The sequence below is a fragment of the Schistocerca cancellata genome, chromosome 2 (genome assembly GCF_023864275.1).
Source record: "Schistocerca cancellata isolate TAMUIC-IGC-003103 chromosome 2, iqSchCanc2.1, whole genome shotgun sequence".
Classification (NCBI taxonomy): Eukaryota; Metazoa; Arthropoda; class Insecta; order Orthoptera; family Acrididae; genus Schistocerca; species Schistocerca cancellata.
Genome location: NC_064627.1, coordinates 102,132,983 through 102,156,328, shown reverse-complemented (window position 1 = coordinate 102,156,328; position 23,346 = coordinate 102,132,983). Strand labels below are relative to the sequence as shown.

The 23,346-nt window shown below is 38.3% G+C and overlaps 1 protein-coding gene across 1 annotated transcript in view; it reads right to left on the bottom strand.

The window, feature by feature from the left end:
* LOC126161364 (dynein axonemal heavy chain 7) overlaps window positions 1-23,346 on the bottom strand; it is a 1,035,864-nt gene that overhangs the window by 238,763 nt on the left and 773,755 nt on the right. Inside the window, exons 47-48 of the mRNA XM_049917134.1 lie at window positions 22,724-22,915; window positions 13,365-13,591 (exon numbers count right to left, since the gene is read on the bottom strand). Of these exons, the coding sequence (XP_049773091.1) occupies window positions 13,365-13,591; window positions 22,724-22,915 (419 nt within the window). The remainder of the gene's footprint in view (window positions 1-13,364; window positions 13,592-22,723; window positions 22,916-23,346) is intronic.

The window sequence follows — 23,346 nt, the reverse complement described above, 5'->3', positions numbered from 1 at the left end:
ATTGGACCATGTGGGTTTTGGGGATGTTCAATCTTAATCCATTCAGCTGGAACCATTTTTCTAGGTTGTTCATTGTGTTTATTATGCAGAGAGGGATATTTTCTGGTTCCTGGTTTTCAATTAATACAGATGTGTCATCTGCAAATAAAATCGATGGAGCATTTATACTGTTCAGCAAGTCATTAACATAGAACAAAAACAAAATAGGTCCTAGAATCGAGCCTTGAGGGACGCCTTGGGCTACTGTTTTCCATTTTGAATAGTAATTTGCTGCATTTGATAGGACAATCACTCTTTGTTTCCTATTTGATAAGTGTGAAGTAAGCCAATTTAGAACATTACCCTTGATCCCATACTTGCCAAGCTTATAGATGAGCAGTGCATGATTTACAGAGTCAAAGGCTTTTGTGAGATCACTAAAGATTCCTGCAACTTTATTATGGTTGTCTAATGATGTGCTGATCTTGTCAATAAACTTGTTAATTGCATCAACAGTACTTTTGCCACGCTGGAAACCAAATTGGTTTTCTGTAATAATATCATATTTCTCCATAAAATTTCGAATCTGCATAGCAGCAGCATTTTCAAAGATTTTTGATAAGACTGGAAGGAGGGAGATGGGATGATAATTCCCCATATCCTCTCTTGACCCTTTTTTGAGCAACAGTTTTACTTCTGCATACTTCAGCACCTCTGGGAAGCTTCTTTGTTCAAAGGATTGGTTTATTATTTTAGATAGTGGGTATCCTACTATTTTACACACAAATTTAAGGACTTTTGCTGGTATTCCATCCCAACCTGCAGAATTTTTGTTTTTTAGTTTTAATATAATTTTTTCTACATCTATTGTTGAAACTGTTTTGAATTTTGTGAGGCATTCAGAATTATGATTTAGTCCAAAGGGACATACATTGTTCTCATAATCTGCAACATTAACCTCTGGTTTCACTACATTAATGAAGAACTCATTGAAGCATTCTGAAATTTGAGCCAGATTTACAATGTACTCATCTTCAAGCTTAATTGTACTAATTCCATGTCTAGAGGCTTTGATACCTAATTCATGTTTTACAACTGCCCACACTGCCTTTATTTATTCTCATGTTTTAAGATTAATTTATTATTTGTCATTTGCTTTGCTGCTTTGACAACTTTCTTAAATGTACGTTTGTATCGTTTAACATATTCCATAAATTCAATTTTTTTTATTATGTCTTAGTTCCTTATGTAGCTGCCTTTTCTTAGCACTGGAGATTTTTATACCTTTAGTGATCCATTTTAATTTTGTCATTTTATTAAAATAAGTTTTTTGTGGAAACATTTTTTGTGGAAACATTTAATTGAAAACAGTTAGAAAATCCCTTAAAAATGCTTCAAAATTTGCTGTGCATGAAATATATTTATCAAAGTGCCAGTCTGTCTCCTTCAGCTTACCATGGAATAGAGTCAAAGTTTCTTGGTTGAAGATCCTTTTTACATAAGCTTTTTTACATGGGACTTCCCTACCTGCTCTGGGTAGCTCAATGAATAATGCTGAATAATCAGAAGTTCCTAGATCCAGACAAAATTTATATCCATCTTCAAATACGTAATTCATTAAAATATTGTCAATGCATATAGCTGACTGAGCATTTTCTGTTGTAGATTCAGAAAAATTTAATTTGAAGCCATATTTTTTTATTAAGTCTGTAAATTTTGATACCTCACATGTTTCACTCAACACATTGATATTGAAATCAGCAGCAACTACAATTTATTTCCTCTTTTCTTTACTGAGGTATTCTAACAAACTCTGAAATTTACGTAGGAAATGCTCAGTTGTCACCTTCCCTGGGATTCTATAAATTGATATTATAACAATATGTAAGTCCTTTAACTCAACACAGCAACCCTCAAAAATACACTCTTCATTAAAACAATTGAAGTCACATCTTACATGGTAATCTAAATTTGAATGAATGAGTATGCATGAACCTCCTAGGTAACTTATTTATCCTACAAAAGCTGGTAGCTACCTTGAAGTTTTCAATTTTATTTAAGATTTTTATGGTATCACTATTAAGCCAGTGTTCATTTAAACAAATTACTTTAACATTTAGAAATTCAGATAAAAAACTTGTAGCTCATCTAATTTAGAGAATGAATGAATGAGTATGCATGAACCTCCTAGGTAACTTATTTATCCTACAAAAGCTGGTAGCTACCTTGAAGTTTTCAATTTTATTTAAGATTTTTATGGTATCACTATTAAGCCAGTGTTCATTTAAACAAATTACTTTAACATTTAGAAATTCAGATAAAAAACTTGTAGCTCATCTAATTTAGAGCTTCTGTCACATGAGTATTCAACACTTAAACCATTTATATTACAATGCATTATACAGTTACTACTAAGATCATCAATTTTATTTTTTAAAGACCTAATATTTAATAATGAGCCATCCTCACAAAAGGATAGGTCTGGATTCTTCTGTAGCAGCCCATCAGCTTGCTCACTTGGCTTGTATATTTCTTTGTCACTTTGATATTGTGTACTTACATCCATAGTTACATTCTTGATAGCACTGGATCTGGATGGTGCTGAAGTGATTTCCCTGGTGCCAGCCATAAAAAATCACGGTTCCTCTCTGGAGATTTCCTTGTTCTGGAAGACACACATACAGCAGCTTGTTTGTCTTAAATTCCTGGGTTGGACAAACATGTCACTGAGCCATGTATTATGCTGTACATCTATCACCTCAAGTTGGAAGTAATGACAAGGTCAATCAGCATCCAAAAGTGATAATGGTCTGACAAATAAATCAAAATAATTCTTCAATGTGCAAAGTCTCGGAATTTCTTTGAGAACTCTTGATGAAATAAATGAGTTATTGAAATGTAGTCAGTCCACAAATGTGACTCTCGAGTTCTGGGAAATTTTCCATGCCATGAACTTGAAGCTGATTTTTCCAAAGGATTAATTTTTGTTGCTATCATCAATCTTGTCCACCATATCTGTTACAAATGGTTTTCCCCTTGTATTAAAAGACTTTATGAGTACAAACAATTTTTGAAGTCAACTATAAAAGATTTTGTCACTGCTCCATTTACCCTTAACACAGTTTTTCTGTAATGGCCACCTTAATTACAGTTGGCATTCACTCTCATCCATCAGAAGACAAGTGCATCATATCTTCTTTGTGGCTGGTGTTGTAATGATGTTCCAATGAATGTTTCTCCAGCTCATAATAGTACAGTGGCATATTAAACATGTTTCATGGCCTTCAAAACCATACAAAAAGTACAGCAATTCATAATGAAGAACATAAATTAATCTAATTTAACACTACTGATTTTGTTAACAAACTGTGACAAGCTGATTGTGTTGCTCCACTGGGATCCAGCTGCAGTCTTTTTCTGTTCCTCCTTGCTCTTCAACTTAACTCACAACTGTACTCAAAGCACTATGCAAGAGCATGGCCAGAGCACTAGTATTCACAGGGTACTATTTGACCAAGACTGGTTTAGACACTCCACCCAGCTTCAAACCTGAGGATTGCTATTGATTCTGGGTATAGTTCTGTAAACAATGAGCTGTACTCCCACCCCACATGCGAGTGTAACTGTATTACCAATTCACCCAACCATCTAATGCAGACTGTTGCAGTTATTTTGCCTCCCTGGAGACAGTGGGCTGAGCACAAGGGAGAAAGGGGGGGGGGGGGGGTCAGGTGTGGTAAACAGCTGACATGTCAGCAATTTTGCTGCCATGTTGTAGCACACACAATCATAGTCTAATGGCAATATGCACACACGGCTGAGCAGCTCAAATGTGTGCAGAACATGTGCAGTGGGGCCATCTGGCTTGTAGCCTGTACTACTGTAACTACCTGAGTAAGTGATAAATGGCAGGCAGGAGTGCCTGAGCCCCACAGGGCAGTGTTTGAACAGCCTGACCTAACTGAACCAAGGATGGCCTCAGATCTGAAGTGGAAAGCATCATTTGTGCTTTTGCATGGAGCCTCTCCCATAGATCAAGATATAAGGTGATGTGAGGCTGGACTTGGTCACTCTCATCTCAATTGCACCAGCTACTTTTCTTCACCTTGTTGGATCACAACATCAACCAGACCAATCTTGAATTCTGCAATTGGATACAACTGACTTGGGATTACTTATAACTGATTTTTTGTTTCAGACTATGGTTCACAGTACTATAAGAGATCTGCTCAGTTATGAAATTGAATTGTTGTCATGCTTGTACTTCGTGAGCAGCCCATCAACAAATTTTATTCTTAAATTTGGCTACAAGGTTAAAGGAAGTAATGAATCCAGAACTTAGGAAATGTGGCTACAACAGTTGCATCATGAAAAATTACTTGCATGACAACAAAACCAACCAGAGAAGAATTGGGCTGAGCATAAGGAACAGATTACCTTTAAGCAATAAAGGAAGCCACAGCAAATCCTTATCACATATATCTTAACACTGTGGTGACTTAAAAGTGACAATTAATGTCCAAGAAATGAACAACATTTATACCATTATGTACACATAAGAACTGCTTGCCAAACTGAGTACCAAATAGATTTCTGATACTGGTATCATGGATGATTACTAGAAAATCCAATTTGATGAACAGTCAGAAGAAATATCAGTGGCTAACATTCCATTTGATTTCTATCACTACAGATGCTCATGATTCAGAGCTGCCAGTGCTTTAGCATTATTCCAAAACATTCCATACAACATTAAATTCCCTCATGGATTAATTATGTTGATGATATGATGATGGCAGGCATCACTCAACAAGGATATGCAGTAAACTTCAATACAAAATTCCAGAAATTAAAAGCATCTGCATTATGCTCCAGTCTCAACAAAAGTCACTTCTTTCAAGAGAAGTCCACAAACAGCACTCAGCTGCAATACATGAGGGTTGTCCCCAAAGTAAGTTCCATTTCTATTTCTATCCACAGCAGTGCTACGATCGCAGTTTCGAGCATGTGCGGCAGTTCCTCTGACTCAAGGAGAAGTCGATATGTGCTTTGCAGTGCTTCTTTATAATGTCAGCTGTAATTGAAAATGCCACCATGTGTGAAATCAGATCTGTGATTCGTTTTCTAAATGCAAAGAAAGTTAAACCAAAGGAAATTCATTGGCAAGTCTGCAAGGTTTCTGTACAAAATGCTATGAGTGATTCAATGGTTAGAAGATGGGTCAGACTGTTCAATGAAGGATGTGATCAAGTGCATGGTGAAGAACAAAGTGGATGCCCATCTGTGGTTACTGATGAACTGGTTCACACAATTGAAGAGAAGATTAAGCACAACCATAAGTTTACACTCTGTGCCCTTGCTATGGAAGTTCCACAAATCTCATGATCACTAATTCATGAAATTGTTACTGAAAAACTGAAATATCAAAATGCTCACGTTGGGTATCCAAAATTCTTACTGAACAACACAAAAAACAATGGATGGACAGTACACTTTAGTTTTTGGCACACAACAATGGAGAAAGTGATGGTTTTCTTTCTCAGATAGTCACGGGGGATGAAACTTGGGTATCGTACAACACCCCTGAAACAAATCGGCAATCAGTGGAATGGAGGCACACTTCATCTCCAACGAAGGTTAAGCCTAAGCAAATCTTGACACCTCGGAAAGTCATGTGCACTGTTTCTTGGAACAGAAAAGGCATTTTGCTGATTTATTTCTTACCACGAGGCCAAACAATCAATGTACATGGTTATTGCGAGACCATTAAGAAACTGCACCATGAAATACAGAACAAGCATTGAGGATTACTGTGAAAACATGTTTTTTTCCACGATAATGCCCGACCTCACACCGCACATGTGGCCCGACCTCACACCGCACATGTGACCAAACAACTCTTATGGGAATTTCACTGGAATGCATTTGATCATCCTCCACACAGCCTGGATCTTGCCCATAGCGATTTTCATCTCTTCTTAACCTAAAATCTGTCCTTGGCGGTCAATGCATCAATAATGAAGAAAAGCTGAAAGAACATGTTACTACATGGTTGAACACATAGGCGGCAACCTTCTATGAAGAAGGCATACAAAAACTTGTGCCACGCTATGACAAGTGCCTACAAAGTTTTAGAAGCTATGTAGAAAAGTAGTTTAACAGTTGCAGATTTTTGTACAATCAATAACAGAACTTACTTGTATAAGCTGTTGATATTCAAGAATGTAAAGCAATTGCAGCCATTCATGGCAGCACGCGGGAATCACACTATCTGAGCCAGCTTCGGAAGAATAATATGTAATCTAAATGTACAATAGTGGTTGACTAACCATTATACACAGCGTGATTATATTTAAAATATATATATTTGTGGCATCCATTTTCATCTAACTACAAATCCCAGCCTGTGTCAGTGATTTTTGGTCCCTGGGATAAGCTATTATAACAGTCAAGATCAGTCCCTCCGACAGTGGGTATTACTGCTCAGCAATTACAATGACAAAATACACTACGAACTGGCCAACAGGCACATAAATACTGGCCATCCCAATTCAAAATGGATCCTGGACCAGGATTCAACAGTAGACCAGAAGAATGATTCAACTCAACTTAATGGCACAAGAAACCAAACAAAACATCCCAATCAGAATGAGGTATCACATGCTACAGCAAGTACTACAATGGCTGAGAAAAAAATGGTGAGTTAGATTACTAATTTCAATTGATACACCACTATGAACCATGTTCTGCTTTAGACAATGTCTGTTAAGCATTGACAAATTCATTCTACTTACAACAAAAAGAGTAAGCGTTTTGTTGCTTGTACACTGATTTCATAGGAGAATGACCTGGATGAGAAATGGGTATTGACTACATATCAAAACAAACTTTCACGTGCACCCAGTGTATGAACACCAACCAACTCTTTCTCAGACATTAACTTCTTGGCCTGAAACTTGGAAACCCTGGATAAGAATGTTGGCATCTGGATTTTGCACATCCCTTCTTGAGAAAAAGTTGCTTAAATGTAGGAGATGCACAGTCAAACTATCCTTTTGTTGTCAGAATGTGATAGACTACCACAGATGCCACTATAAATTAATAATAAAAATCATGACATTAGAAGGATTATCTTGCACCTTATAAAAGACAGTGGATGATTCACTTCTCAACTTTTTTCAGATTTATCATCAAGTAATCGTGTCAAACTCAGTTCAGTAGGACCCTTCTAACCATCACCTAATGGTGCATAACGCATGGTTCAAATGTTTGAACAACAGATGACAAAGGCCATGAAGAAACACCCACAGAGGCAGAGCTAAACCTTTTCTTCATACTTTTGAAATAATGCCAATCAATGATTGCATGCCTTCCAAAATACATCATGGCTGACAACCATACATGCACCTGCATGTGCTGATATTCCAAGTGTGTTCACTGAGATGATAGAGCCACCAACATCAATGTAACACAGAAGTCATATAGTTTCAGATCATACTTATGGTCACCTCAAAGGTAACATCCTGTAATGGTCACTAGGTGAAACATCACCTGCTGTACATAGTTGCAGCAACCAGTTGAGATACAGAGACAATGCTTATCACTTTCTTCACCACACTGGGTTCACAATAGTCCAGCGGGTACATTCATACATTCACCACAGGACAGATGAATCTTGCTACCCATTTGGGCACAGACCAGAAGTATGGGAAGCTGGCTTCACTTTTACAGTGAAGTGTCTCCCCCAAGTTCAACTCCCTAGGACACTGCAACAAACAGCAATGGAAAGAAAATGCCTGAGGTGTTCATAACAGTAACACTTTTCCAGCAATTTCCTGCAGACTAGAGCACCCTGCTATATGACTGAGAATTCTCATCAAAGCACAACAGAGAAGACATCCACAAGCAGCCCTGAATTGCTCATTCAAGTTGGCTAGGACACTCGCTATATCTACTAAGTTCCCTCAGTGTAGCCACCAATACACAGACTGATATGCAACACCTGCATTGAAACTTCCTGGCAGATTAAAACTGTATGCCAGACTGAGACTCAAACTCAGGAGCTTTGCCTTTCACGGGCAAGTGCTCTACCAACTGAGCTACCCAAGCATGACTCACGACCTGTCTCCACAACTTTAATTCCGCCAGTACCTTGTCTCCTACCTTCCAAACTTCACAGAAACTTTTCTGTGAACCTTGCAGAACTAGCACTCCTGGAAGAAAGGATATTGCGGAGACATGGCTTAGCCACAGCCTGGGGGATGTTTCCAGAATGAGATTTACACCCTGCAGTGGAGTGTGCGCTGATATGAAACTTCCTGGCAGATTAAAACTGTGTGCCAGACCAAGACTCAAACTTGGGACCTTCGCCTTTCACGGGAAAGTGCTCTACCAACTGAGCTACCCAAGGATGACTCACGACCCGTCCCCACAACTTTAATTCCGCCAGTACCTCATCTCCTTTCTTCCAGGAGTGCTAATTCTGCAAGGTTCGCAGAAGAGCTTCTGTGAAGTTTGGAAGGTAGGAGACAAGTAGTCTCACACATCAAATGAGACAGAAGGAGAAGCTAGGTCATAGTTAGTCACAGTAATTTCAGACATCAACTTGTTTAGACTGCTAACCTACCTGGCATGGCCTGACTATGACTGGTTTCTTCTTTTGACATTTCTAAATTAGAACAAATCAATTAATACAGAAAATCATGAGTGGAATAAAAATAGTGAAAAAAGCAAAGTTTATCACTCACCACATAGCTGAGCCACTGAGTGTTGACAGGTACAAAAACAAGATTGAGAACTTTCCTGAGCTTTAGGACAATGTTCTTCGGAAGGAGGACATTGTCCATAACCTCAAGAACATTTTGGTCTTTTCTATGTGCCTGTTAATCACACAATGCTTCAGCTATATGGTGAGTGGTTACCTTTAATCTTTCAATAATGTATAATTATCACAAATGTAGATAGCATAAACAGCACTAGTTATTTTCAGCTAAATTTGGGAAATCTGTAATATAGTCAGATGGCACAATATGCGTTATCTGCTTTACTGCATTTTATTTAGCCATAGATTATGTTACGTAGAAAAGGCACAGTGTGATGTAAAACAAGCCAGAATGGAGATATTATGGATTTTGTCAGATGAGGTGATGTCACATGTATGTTGGATTAAAGGGGTGGTTAGTATAAGATGCTCAGTTAATAATATAATGACATACTAATTTTATAAACAACTGCATCATGTAATACAAAAACACTATGTTGGTTTGAAGAATGATAAGAGTATAGTTTATTAGTGGAACCAAATATTGTTCAAAACAAAGGAAGCTATTGATGTAGGTGAACAAAGAAGCAACGGAACGAGACAGAGTAAAGCTGATCCAGTTAATGATACCGAACTATAAGCATAGGATCACACAGTCATTTATATTGCACTCATTTGTAAGCCAGGGAAATTTATTAACTTTATTCTGAAGTTATTCTACAGCTTGATGTTACCCTGCAGCCATTAATTTTTATTGTAGCATAGCAGTAAATCTGTGTATCCAGAGATAAATGACTGCAGAGATCTTCAGTAATATCAGTTTTTAAGTTTAGTCACAGAATATTTGCACAGAACTACTTCTCTCTATTGGTAATGTTATTCTGCAAAAAAAATATGAATTTTTTTTTTTTTTGACTCCATAGTTAAATATTTCTCTTGTGTCCTTCTGATAAAACCTTGTTCATCATTGCAGAAAGTAAAGTAAGTTTCTAAACATAAAATTATCAACACAAGGAAAAAAGGGTTAGAACAGTTGTGTAAGATAAGTGATGTAGTGACTTTCCAACAGAAGCATCATGAATCACATTAGCAATATGTTACATTTATAAACATAGTACAAACAAGATAAACTGCCTATTGGCTTCTGTCTTGGGTTCTTCGGCCGATGTTCATCTAAATGATTTTACTGACGTTTTGCCAGCATGAGTGGCTGACATTGTCAAAGCTTCACCCCCCATTGCCAGTGGTGAACTGGAGCCAAGCTTGCAGCCGCAGACTATATGTACCTGGTGCGCCAACGTCCGAGAGCTTCTCTGTGGTTATTTCCGGTGCGGTTCTCCTCCTGCTACCTGCGACAGTCGTTTGCTGTGGTAGGGGAAGCCATGATCCATCTACCTTAAGGCTTTCCTCTTTCTTGTTGAAACTGTTCGCATGGTTTTGTATTTCTACAGCTTCTCTGAACAAGCGCATGTGATAGTGCTTCTCTACAGCCAGAACTTCTGTATCGATGAATTTTATTACGCGGTCAGTCTCACTCAGAGCGTTATCTGCCATGGCCAATTTCTCCACCTGCCCCAACCTCCAATGTTGCTTATGTTCTTTGATCCTGGTGTTGATCGATCGTCCAGTCATTCTGACATAAGCTTTTCCGCATGTGCATGGTATATGGTACAATCCTGACATTGCAAGTGGGTCCCCTTTTTTCCTTTGCAAATCGAAGACACCCTTTGATCTTCCTTGTCCGATTGAAAATTGTCTTTACGCCATGTTTGAGCATTACACGGCCGATTCTGTCCATCACTCTGGGAATGTATGGCAGAAAGGCCACCATACCCGACACTTCTTTTTCTGATTCCTTACATCGCTGAGTGTTTGGTTCCGTTACACTTCTAATATAATTTGTGGAGTACCCATTGCTCCTCAGAACACTTTCCAGGTGTTTAATTTCGCATCTGAGGTGCTGTGGCTCACATTTTCATCCTGCTCATGTTACGAGTGTATTAATCATGTCTCTTTTCTGGCTCGGGTGGTGGTTTGATAGTTTGTGTAGGTAATGGTCTGTGTGTTTTGGTTTTCGATACACGTTGTGTCTCAGGCTTTCGCCATCCCTTGTGACCAGCAAATCTGGAAATGGCAGTTTTTTGTCCTTTTCTACTTCCATGGTAAATTTTACAAGTGTCTTAGGAATTCACCAAGCTGTTCTTCACCATGGCTCCATACAAAGAAAGTATCATTGACGTATCTGTACCACACCTTAGGTCTGCAAGTTGCCAAGTATACAATGCACATGCGGAAAAGTTTATGTCTGGACGATCGATCAACACCAGGATCAAAGAACATAAGCGACACTGCAGATTGGGGCAGGTGGAGAAATTGGCCGTGGCAGAGCACGTGCTGAGTGAGACCGACCACGTAATAAAATTCGCCGACACAGAAGTTCTGGCTGTAGAGAAGCACTATCACACACGCTTGTTCAGAGAAGCTGTAGAAATACAAAAAACGCGAACAGTTTCAACAAGAAAGAGGAAAGCCTTAAGGTAAACGGATCCTGCCCTCCTGTACTGCAACGAACGGGCATCTCAGGTAGCAAGAGGAGAACCACACCGGATATGACTGCAGAGAAGCCCTCAGACATTGGCGCGCCAGGTACATGTAGTCTGTGGCCATGAGCTTGGCTCCAGTTCACCACCGGCAATGGAGGGTGAAGCTTTGACAACGTCAGCCACTTGTGCTGGCAAAACGTCAGTAAAATCATTAGATGAATGTTGGCTGAAGAATTTGAGACAGAAGCCAATAGGCAGTTTGTCAACAAGTGGCCATGAAAGGCTTAACAAATTTGTCAAACAAGATAGTCTCACAAATTTCCTACTGGTTCTCCAAGAAACATTTTAGGTTACTTTTGGAATATTTCTTTATTTTCTTTATTACAGATATAGTTTATCCCTTTTCCTTCTTGATCCTGTACCTTACTATCTTGCTGTTGGTAAAAGGTGTTGGTTAAAAGCATTATGTGAAAGCATGAAAGTATGTAACACCAATCAAGGCCAGACACTGCTCTGTTTCTATGTGATTTTTTTATGTAATGTCAGTAAAATAAGAAGTGAGATTTCTAAACACAATAGTGATTGAATTCAGTCACCAAAACTGGACCATATGTGGGAGATGAGAAAGGGAAAATGGAAGTTTACAATTACTGAGCCTTTACTTTTGAAACTTTATGGTCCTTTATCAAAGGGAATAGGAAAGAGCAAGTGGAAAATATGGCAATAACGTTAAATAAATGTGAAACCTTGAGGTGAAAGATATATTTACCTATATGATAGAAGTCAGATGAAGTGATGGAATACAAAATTAGAGGTTCAAGTTCCAGACCTCTAATTATTAAATTGTAGTAACTGATAGATGAATGTTAACAGATATATATATGAGGCATATAAAAGATAAAATTAAATGAAAAATCATAAGAATTGTTCAGTCCTGTGATAGATGGTAGATACTGGCAATTGCTAAATAATGATTCTTTTTATACGTCGTTGTGGGATTTGCCTTTATCTTTAAAATTTTGTACATTAGGTTTCTTGCTGATATGGTATTTAAATGAAAAAAACTGTACACCTTGGCCTGACCAGTGAATGAGGCAAGGCAGTGATTCTAGTTATCTTAGGTATTATTTTCAGAACTAAAAAGAATCAGTTTTTGTTACATAAACTCTGATTTGTAAACCATTAGGAAATTGATAAATGAAAAACTGGTCTATAGAGAGACCCAACAATTTAAATTATTGCTTCAGTTAAAACCACATTTAAAACTACTGGTCCACCAACCTAAAGTTACTGTATATGTCAATATTATGACAAGGATATACTGTTACTCACAACAAAGTGGAGACAAAAGACTACTACTCACCATATAGTGGAGATACGTGTGAAGAGAGAAGTGGTCGAGGTGGTGGGGATAAGGAAGAAGCTGGGATGAAATGAGGGAGGGACAGCACATAGGGATTGTGGATGAAATAGCAGGGTAGGAGTGGCAACAGTAATGTGCTGCTTGTGGGAGCATACAGGAACATGATGGGGGCAGGGTATGGCATCTAGTTGCATCAGGAGGTTAGACAGTGGGGCTGGATGCAAGGTGGGGAGGGGGGAAGCAGAAATTAGAGAAGTAAACAGATTGTGGATGCATTGGTGGAACAGAAGGATGTGTAATGCTGGAGTGGGAGCAGGGAAGGGAATAGCTGGGTGAAGGACAGTGACTAACAAAGGTTGAGGTCAGGGGGGTTATGGGAACATAGGATATATTGCCGGGAGAGTTCCCACCTGCTTACTTCAGAAAAGCTGGTGTTGGTAGAAAGGATCCAGAAGGCACAGGATGCGCAGTCACTCAGTCACTGAAGTAAAGAATGTTTTGTTAGACAATGTGCTCAGCAAATGGGTGGTCCAGCTATCTCTTCGCCACTGTGTGGTAAGTAGTAATCTATCCTTTTCATAATAGTGTCATTATTCCATCTGAATTTTCCATTGTTTGGTTACTGAATATGTGAAATACATCTTTTCATAACTGCTGAAATAATAAACATAACAATAAAATTTTTTAATATTTTTTAAGAGTTACTAAAATGAGTTACCTATACTGAAGAACAAAACTGTAGAGTGAACAGCTATAGGTGTGTACTCCAAACGAGCTTTGTCAATAGTTTTCTCTGTTACTTCAGCCACTGCCTGCTTCTCTTGAATTTCATTGGCCAATACTTTTGAAGAACTTATTACCTGAATAGCTGTTTCATCTTCCAAGATATTTCCTTCTGATGCAGATAACACATGAAGAATTTTGTCTTCTATTTCTTTCAGCATCCTGAATTTTCCACCAACAGAAAGAAAAATCAATGTATATGTTTATTCACTTAAGGTGTAAACATCAAGCACAATGATTCTCCAACAGTCTTTATTTCTTTCTTTTATAACTTCACTTTCTCTCTCCCATTTGTGTGTGTGTGTGTGTGTGTGTGTGTGTGTGTGTGTGTGTGTGTGTGTGTGTTTGCACGTGTGCATGCGTGTGTATTATAAGGCTGCTTGTAAGTTTCTCACAAATCAATCAAAGTATATCACTTGTCATGTCCAACAATGAGCCTTTGTGGTTCTTCAGGTCTGCATACATTGTTACTCCCTGGTATGTGTGTGTGACACCATGAACTCTAGTTATCACTCACTAACAGTGAGCATGTACAATTTAATATTTGTCTGAATAATAAGAATGTTGCTAGCGTCAGGATCAGTATTTAGTACCACTTTTTCTCAACAGGTAAGTATTACTATCTACAATTAATATTGATGAAAATAATCAATAAGTCAACAGATAAAAAATAATCAATAATTGGATAGATAAAAAAGTTGGCTCACCAGATGGTGGCAGTAGAAAACACATACAAAGTTGAAAGAAATGTGCAAACTTTTAGAGCCAGTGGCTCCTTCCTCTTACAGAAGGGTTGAAGGGGAAGGAAGTGGGCTGAAGGAAAATGACTGGTAGTGTTTAGTCAGCTAGAATCCCAGCTGAAGGGACACCTTCCAGACAGGACAAGAAGGAATGAGTGATTGTTGGGGAGAGCTTACAAGTGGAAGACAGGGTACTAAGTAAGACAGAGACTACTGACAAAACATTGCCTAAGTGTCAATAGGAGCTGAAAGCTAAGCACATTATACATGGGAGGGGTGTGGGGCAGAGAAAAATAGACGGGCCAGGAAAAAAAAATAAATAAAGAAAAGATACAGAAAACTAAAAGCAATGAAAAAGGTGTAGTTACTGAGAATAAATGCTGGAACCAAAGAAATTAGAGAAAATAGAGTGTGCTCTGTAACAGGTTATTGTGTGCTGCCAGTATATACCATCTGTTTTGCACACTCATCTCAACTAACAACTTGGTGGCAGTCACACCAATGTAAAAGGCCAAACAGTGTCTATGCAACAGCTGGTACATGACGTTAGTCATTCCACAGGTGGCTCTCCGTTTGATAGTATATTTTTTACCAGTTACAGTGTTGGTACAGTTAGTGGTAGGAGGGAGCATAAGCAAAGTCTTACAGAAGTGATTGTCAGAGGGATAGGAGTCATAGGATAGGTAACATGAATTTAGGAAGTCATAGCCCTGTCAAAGTAGCTGATTAATACATTAAATAGCTGATACTACTGAGTGATGAGAGGTGTACTCCTAAGATAATTTTTGGAGGGATCAGCAGTACCAGGATTGGCTGTGGTGGCCCAGGAAATCTGCTTTTGAATTAGGCTGGTGGGCCAAGTGAAGGCAAGTGAGAATGGTGGAGTATTATGTAAAGAGCTGCACAGACATGAGGCATGTGCTGCACACATGGTGCCCTCCAAGTGGCTAGTGGTGCCACCCTCAGTAGAACAGCAGTGAAACAATGTATGGCACCTCAAAGATTATTTTCAAACACTCAGGCTGCCCAATTTCCAAAAACATGGTCTTTTGATGTGGGGTAGTAGCGTGTTCCACATGATGAAAACTGTTGTCTCACTTAATCAAGTTGTCTACCAACCTAATTTCAATTGCCTCTTTATAAACACTGTTCCAAAAACTTGAGGTACTGGTAACTATCATAGTCTCATTAAATTTCATCCCTTGTCCCTTATTTAAGGACCACTCTGCTACTGCCAATTATTCAGGCTGTTGAAGCCTCATGTGACAGCGATGTTCCATACACATGCCCTGAACTATATGAATCAAATGGCCTATATAACTTTCCTACACCGACAGGAAATTTTGTATACGCCGGGCTTCCCAAGTTCCAAATCTTTGAAAGAACTGAGTATGCCCTAATTTTGGAATGTAGCTGAACACATTCTTGATGTGAAAACTCATTAAAATTTTTGCATTATAAAATATGATTCCAGTATAATGAATAAATGCTCTTCTTCATGCACCTCCAGTCACGGTTCAAACTCCATAGCCCAAGAAATTTGCTTTCTTAACACTCAGTATGTAGCTCATGTAACTTGAACAATTCTTCATTTTTGAAACATTTATGTTATTGTCTCTTGCTTTGTAGGCATTAGGTGACATCCGAGTTCTCTCTGATTCACACATTTTGAGAGCTTTTCTGTTCATTTTGTGTTGCAAATGTGCAGAGAAGAGGAGAAAAGTTTGGAGAAAATTATTTACACAGTCTTTGATGGGTCTACAAATGTGAAAGCGAAGTATTTGATGATCTTTCACATTACAAATCATCTGAAAATTTTAGTAAGCCTATATGTTTTTGAAGATAAGTTGCTGTATGCATCTACTGTATTATTTTGACAGGCTGCATTACTAAGAAGGATTCTCCTTCAGGTACACCAAGAAATGGTTGTGAGCAAAAGACTCCAGTGAATGTGATGTTGGACTGCTTATCGCTCCATGTCTCCATTCCTATCATGCTGTACTCCACTACAAATGCCACATTTTGCTTTTATCTTGTGATTTGTGGTCCAAACGATGGAGGCAATTAAAATTAAATTGACAACATGATTTGATTAATAGACAAAACACTTTTTCTCTTAGCACGACATGGAACACTATACTATCCCACATCAAAACACAATGCTCTTTTAGATTAGCTTAGATTAGATTCAGTTTTCATTCCATAGATGCAAAAAGTGAGATGATTCTCATGGGTGTGGAACAGGTCAGAAAGTATAACATAAAAACATAAAACATTTGAATATAATACATACTACCCTGATGATTTGTCAGGAGATTGTTGAAATAGGTGAATACAATGTGGTAAACTGGAACAGCTAATATTTACAGAATTAACATGCTGTCAGAATGAAACACGGTTATGCACTATTAACAGATTTATCATACACAAAATACCTAATCTCGATTGTTGTGACCAAGTCGTGTCAAAACTGAAATCTAACAGCTATTTTTACTTAAGTTGGCTTAACAGTATCTCTTAAGATATTTATCTACAGAGTAGAAGGAGTTGCCTATCAAAAAGTCTTTCAAACTCTGTTTTAACCGGGCTTTATCTGAAACCAAATTTTTTATGGTTGCTGGCAATTTATTGAAAGTGTGTGTTCCTGAATATTGGACAACTTTTTGGACCAAGGTAAGTGATTTTAGGTGTTTATGTAAATTGTTCTTATTCCTAGAATTGATACTAAGTATTGAGCAATTGGTTGGAAATAGAGATGTATTACTTGCAACAAATTTCATTAAGGAATAAATATACTGAGAAGCAGTGGTTAGAATACAAAGTGTATACAGGATAATGATTTGGGGCCTCGGCATCAATTTTCAGAGGGACTCAGCAGCAGCAGCAGATGCACTGAATTATTTAGTCACACTGATTTTAGAATCCAACAGCAAACCCGATGAGACTATCAAGAATTTTTATACTGGGAAAGTCCCAACAGGAATTATGTTAACCACTGTTCAAAAATAATAAAATACTATCTGTTCAAAAAGTTAAAACACTACCCATTCCCTCCCTTTATATATGTGAGATGTTGATTTTCTTAAAATAAAAAAATAAAAGAGTAAAACAAAAAACAAAAACATTGTTTAAAGCAGTATGCTCAAACACCAGAGTATATGGGGTTAAAATTCACAATAAAATAAAAGACAGTAATACAAGATGTATCTTAAATAATGGTGTAAGCACACAGTTGGAAGTACACAATACTAGAAGAAAAAAAAGTAAAGTAAACATGGGCTCTAAAATGCATATCTTAAGAGCTATGAGCACTACTTCAACTCTCATATTGTGAAACAAACCTCTTATCCTGTAAGCTCTGCATTTTCATATTTTGAGTCATGGTAGTGCGGATCACAACAATAATAAAATACCCACTAAACACGGGCTTTAAATAACATACCTTAAGAACTATGAGCACTTGTTGCTCTTCACTACAGTAAAATATATCTCTTTTACTAAGCAAGTATGCATAGCTGTTATGATATGCATTTTAGAGCCCATGTTCAGCAGACAATTTTCCTAGTTTTGGTTCATACTACCTGCTCCCAAAACATTGAAGATGAAGAGTCTGCACTAGAAGACATTTACTTCACAATATGAAAGATGAAGAAGTGCTCATAGCTCTTCAGGTATGAATTGTAGAGCCCATTTTTAACAAACTTTTTGCTTCTAGTAGTTTGTAATTTCAACTGCATGCATTTATGCCATTAATTATGACACACCCTGTATATTTAACATAAACTTTATTCAATGACAATATTGCACTTACTCTCCTGGTGGAAAAGTCCTGTTATTCCATTCGAGAATTTGTAGCAATAGAGGAAAATTATCTAGCTGTTGCACCACAATCAGAGAATCCTGCCAGAGCAACATTTGCATCACTAAAAGCACAACTAACAGTCAGAGCTTACAGAACAGGCCATAGCTCTGCATGAAAGTGCCAACCAACATTGGCATCAAAGCTCAACTTGGAGTTGTAGCTGCTTGCCATCAACCACGAGGGTGTGTTGGTACCACAGACAATTTGGTACAGATGCCAAGAAGTGTAACTGACCACGTGAAATGAGAAGCAATGACAAGGGCTGAGTGGTGATGGCAACTGGCTCAACAGATAACAGCCGTCACCTTTTCTTCACTAAGCAATACATGAAACAGCCATTCTTGGTACACACTGGAGCAGATGTGTCAGTTTACCTGGCCAAATGCCTATCTCACTGTAGTCATGATGACTGTCATCTCTTTGCCGACAATGGCTCCAACATTCAAATGTATGAACAGGTTACATTAGATCTCAACATGGCTCTCTAACAGTGATCCAAAAGGCAATTCATAATTGCTGATGTAGTGAATCTGATATGAGGAGCAGACTTTTTGTCATACTTTGGACAACTTCCAGACCTCAGACAACATCATGTTCTGGATACAACAACCAACCTAAGCAGCTGAGATCAATTTCATCACAGTGACTATGCTGGAATATGAACAGCAATGGGTGCTTCATTGTACATAGCACTCCTTCAGTACCTCCTTCAGTAGTATCTAGAGATTATGTGGCAGTCATCCAAGCTTACACCGGTACAAAACAATATGGTACACCACATATTAACAACCCCTGGTCCACTGATCTACGCACAACCACAGAGTTTGAAACCAGATACGTTTAAAGCAGCAAACCAGGAGTTTGCCTTCAAACTGATGCAGGGAATCAGCCAACCACCTAGCAGCAGCTGGTATTCACCTTTCCAGACATGCTAAAGAAAACAAATGGCTGGCACTCCTGTGACAATTATCATCAGCTCAACAAACAAACTATTCCCAATTTATACCCTGGGCCCTACATTGAGGACTTCACTCACAACACATGGTAAATGCATCTTCTCTACTTCAGATCTAGTGCGGACTTACTGTCAAATACCAGTTGCACCAGAGGACATTCCAAAACAGCAGTGTGTAATCAATTTGGACTTTTTGAATTTACCAGAATCCCATTTGGACTATGCAATACTGCCCAAACTTTTCCAAGTTTATGGATGAAGTAATACATGATCCTGATTTCTGTTTTGTCTATATTGACAATGTTTTAGTGATGTCCAAATCAGAGATGGTTCACCTACAGCATTTACACCAGGTTTTCAACTGCCTTCGTACACACAGTTTGCTTATAAACCCAGTGAAGTGTGCTTTTGGAGCACCAGAGGTGTAGTTTCTGAGCCACACCTTCGACACCTATGGAGCACAGCCTGTACAAGAGAGGGCTGAAGTGATCTAGAATTACATGCAACCAATAACATGTGAGTTACATTGATTTCTAGGCGTTACAAAGTTTTATAGGCATTTTGCTCATAAGCATGCCTCATTCGCGGCACTTATGAGTACCTACAATGGACGCATAAACTTGCTGAGTAAGTGAAGAAGACTGATGGAATGCTACAGGCTTTTCCAAAATTGGAATCTGCTATCGCAGACGCCACACTGTTGGCTCACCCAGCTCCACAAGCACTTCTCACCCTCGTGGTTGATGTCTCCGATACAGTAGTCAGTGCCACGTTGCAGCAACAGATGAACCAGTGCTGGCACCATTAGCATTTTTCAGCAAGAAACTTTTCCTCAGCACAATGACACAGGTCCACATACAACTGGGAGCTGTTCGCTACATATCCACTGCAACGAAGTTCTGTTACATGCTTGAGGGCATCAGTTCACCCTGGTTATGGACCACTGACCTCTCGCATGTGCATTTCGACAAAAGCATGACAAAACCTCACCATGCTAGCTCCTCCATTTAGATTTCGTTGGACAATTCACAAACAAGATTGTACACATCAACAGCGAGGAGAATGTGCTGGCTGATGCTCTATCACACATTCAAGAGGTCACATGCACTGTGGGCTTTAACGCCCTTGTTACAGCACAGCAGCTTGATACAGAGCTGTGAGAGATTTTGGCAGAATCCACCAGTCTACAGCTCCGGTGCCATCCATTGCCAACACCCAATGACTGTATATACTAGGATGTGTCAACATCAAGAGCACATCCTTTTGTGTCAAAGGGCTTCTCCCAGCAAGCCACTGCTTCACTGCATCCAGGAGTCTGCAGAACCACCAAGCCGGCCAAGCAAAATTTTGTGTGGCCGAGTTTCATTGCAGCCTCCAGGGCTTATGTACATCAATGGACATTATGCCAGCACAATGAAAATACACAACATGTTCATACACCACTCAGCATATTTCTGCCACCCAATCAACATTTCAAACATATACATTTGGATGTAGTAGGATCTCTCCTACCATCTGAAGGGTTTGATGGCAATCAATTGGTTCAAACATTGGCCAGAGGTTTTTCCTATGACAGACATCACAGCAGAGACTGTAGTTACCATCCTTTTCAGCAGGTTGATTGCCCATTTCGGGATTCCCCTATGCATTACAATGGATCAAGGGAGACAGACACATCTGTTCATGGACCTCGCTTCGCTGCTAGGATTAGAACCACAGTGTGTCACCCAGTGGCAAATGGGCTTGTGGAACAACTACTTCAACAGTTAAAGGCATTCTCACATTGTCAAAACTCACAATGTTGGACTGAGTTAGTACCTATTGTTCTATTTGGCATCTGTGCAGCTATCAAGGAGGATGTGGGAGCCACAGTAGCTGAGATAGTATGTGAACAAATGATTTATCTGCCAAGTGAATTTTTTGACAGTACTCAGGGTGATGTGATTGAGGCTTTGGACTTTGTTATGAAACTGTTGTCACACATGTGATAACTGTGCTCCATGGCACCAAGAGAGTGACAGTCTTATCATTCATTTGTATTCCATGAGTTGTCAAGATTTACAAAAGATTTACAAACCATTACAGCCACCTTATGATGGACCCTAAAATGTGATCAGTAGGGCAACAAACAACTTAAGGTGGGTGTTGGCGGTAATCTGATGATGATATCAATTGACACATTGAAGCCCATTTACACACCATCTCCACCAGCTGGGACCATGCAAATGGACAATCCCATACAGATACAGCAATACAGCTTCCCATTCCAAACCCAAGTGCAGGTGCCATGCAGCCGAGGTTAACCAACACTGCCGGTGACACTGCAAGCACTGCAAAGCAAATGGTTACATGGTTGGGGTGTTGTGTCAATAGATGATATTGTTGACACTGGTGAGCAGTGGGATCCTTTAATGATAGCAGAAAATTATCTTGGTGCAAAGTGCTGCTTGTCAAATAAGTTCATGAGATATTATGCAGTCACAATGTTGTTTATTCTTCGTTTTTACTTTTGGACACTATGTCTGACCAGAGATGTATTTTACACATTGTCTCTGTAGTTGCCCTTCATAAATGTTGAAATAAATCTTGTCAAATACTCAACAAACTCACTGAGGACAGTTTCACTGCTTGAACAAGGGAATTATATATTTCATTTTTTGCATGCTGAAAACTAGGTATTTGTGTAGCTGTATTTGTGTAGCTCAGAAATGTTTATAATCTCAAATAAACTTTTGTATTTCTCCTTAAATGTTAATAATGCAAAACTAGAAATGTCTCCTATACATAAAATCAAATTATTTGAAATTTGTATTGAACAAAGTGTGGTGAAAGAGGCTAGTTGACAGTGGCCTAAGTGTAAGATTAAACTGTAAGTGTTCTATAATGTATTTTGTCATTAGCCCATTATGGATGTCTACAAAATTTTTCACCTGCAGCAGACACTTGTTGTTTCATATAGGCATCGTCGACTGCAGCATCATGTTCTATCTTTTTACATATCTCTGTATTTGAATATGCATGTCTATACCAGTTTCTTTGGTGCTTCATTGTAGGATATTTAAATAAGTGTGGATATCAGAAACAGCTTTCTCATCCCATCCATGAAAGGGCCTTAGAGTAGTCTGTTGAGACATTTCATTATGAAGTTCATCTTTATGTCTATCCACCATTCAGTTCTTCCCTAGACCCACTCTTTTCAGAATTTTCAGTAGTATAATAGATTTCAAGGAAAGTTAACGACACCCTACAGTATTTCATATTACACTCCACAATCAGCAGAAAACAAAGTAGCATAATTACCACTCACATTTTATATTCACAGTATTCATTATCATGTAATAATTTCATTACAAAATGAACTTATGATCTGATATGCACAATATCATTTACAGGATACACTGTATAAATTATTATGTTACATGCTTCTGCTTCTATTGCTTTAAAAAGTTTACAAGATATACTACATACATTCTGTCCATTATTTTCTTCTTCCTTTTCTGAAATAGAACTACAAATATTATGCCTTTTTAAATATTGCATTACATCAAAGGCAGTGCATTACATACTGCCTTGAAGAAAAGTCTGAATTTCCTAGTAGTGTAAGTTTTATTACTGTATTATGAACACTGCTCCAAGTGCAGTAATTTCCACTATGATGAAAAGCACAAAGTTTTCAGAGCAGCCATTTTTCACAAAAGCTCAGGACTCAAAGTAAAGTAATAACAAATAAATCTTACCTTTTATTTTCAGCACCCTGTACAATTAGCTGATTCTTTTCCTCTTCTAAGGCAGGCAATTCTTTTGCCACTACAATGCCTAATAACTGATCTTGCAGACCAGCAGGTGTAATCATAAAATTTACTAGAGTTACTTTCACAGCAATTTCTGGCAGATAATGAGGATTCCTCAGTTTAGTTGTTATATAGAATCTGCAAAAATTAATAAGTTAAGAGCTTCAAATAAACAAATTAGTCAAATTATTGCATCACTTCATCTCAATCAATTCAAATATGTAGTTACAAAAAAGAGCAGCATATTTTATAGATCAAATAGGGTTAACAAGAATGGAGGGCCAAAAGAGAAGTGCTTAAATTACCAAAGGAGTGATGCAGTCAGCTGTTTATCTTGTATTCTGAAGAAACAATGAAAGAAATAACAGAAAGGTTGAGAAGTGTGTTTAAAAAAAATTAATCCACTGGTTACACAAACGGCCTCTGTGAAAGAGAGGAAGAAGTACACAAGCCTTTGAATGGGATTAATTCATTCACCCATACATTGTGTTCCATAAATCCATAAAGCCTTCAAAGATATGGAATGAATCAAGTTATACGTTATCACACAGAAGCAGCCACAGTAAGCT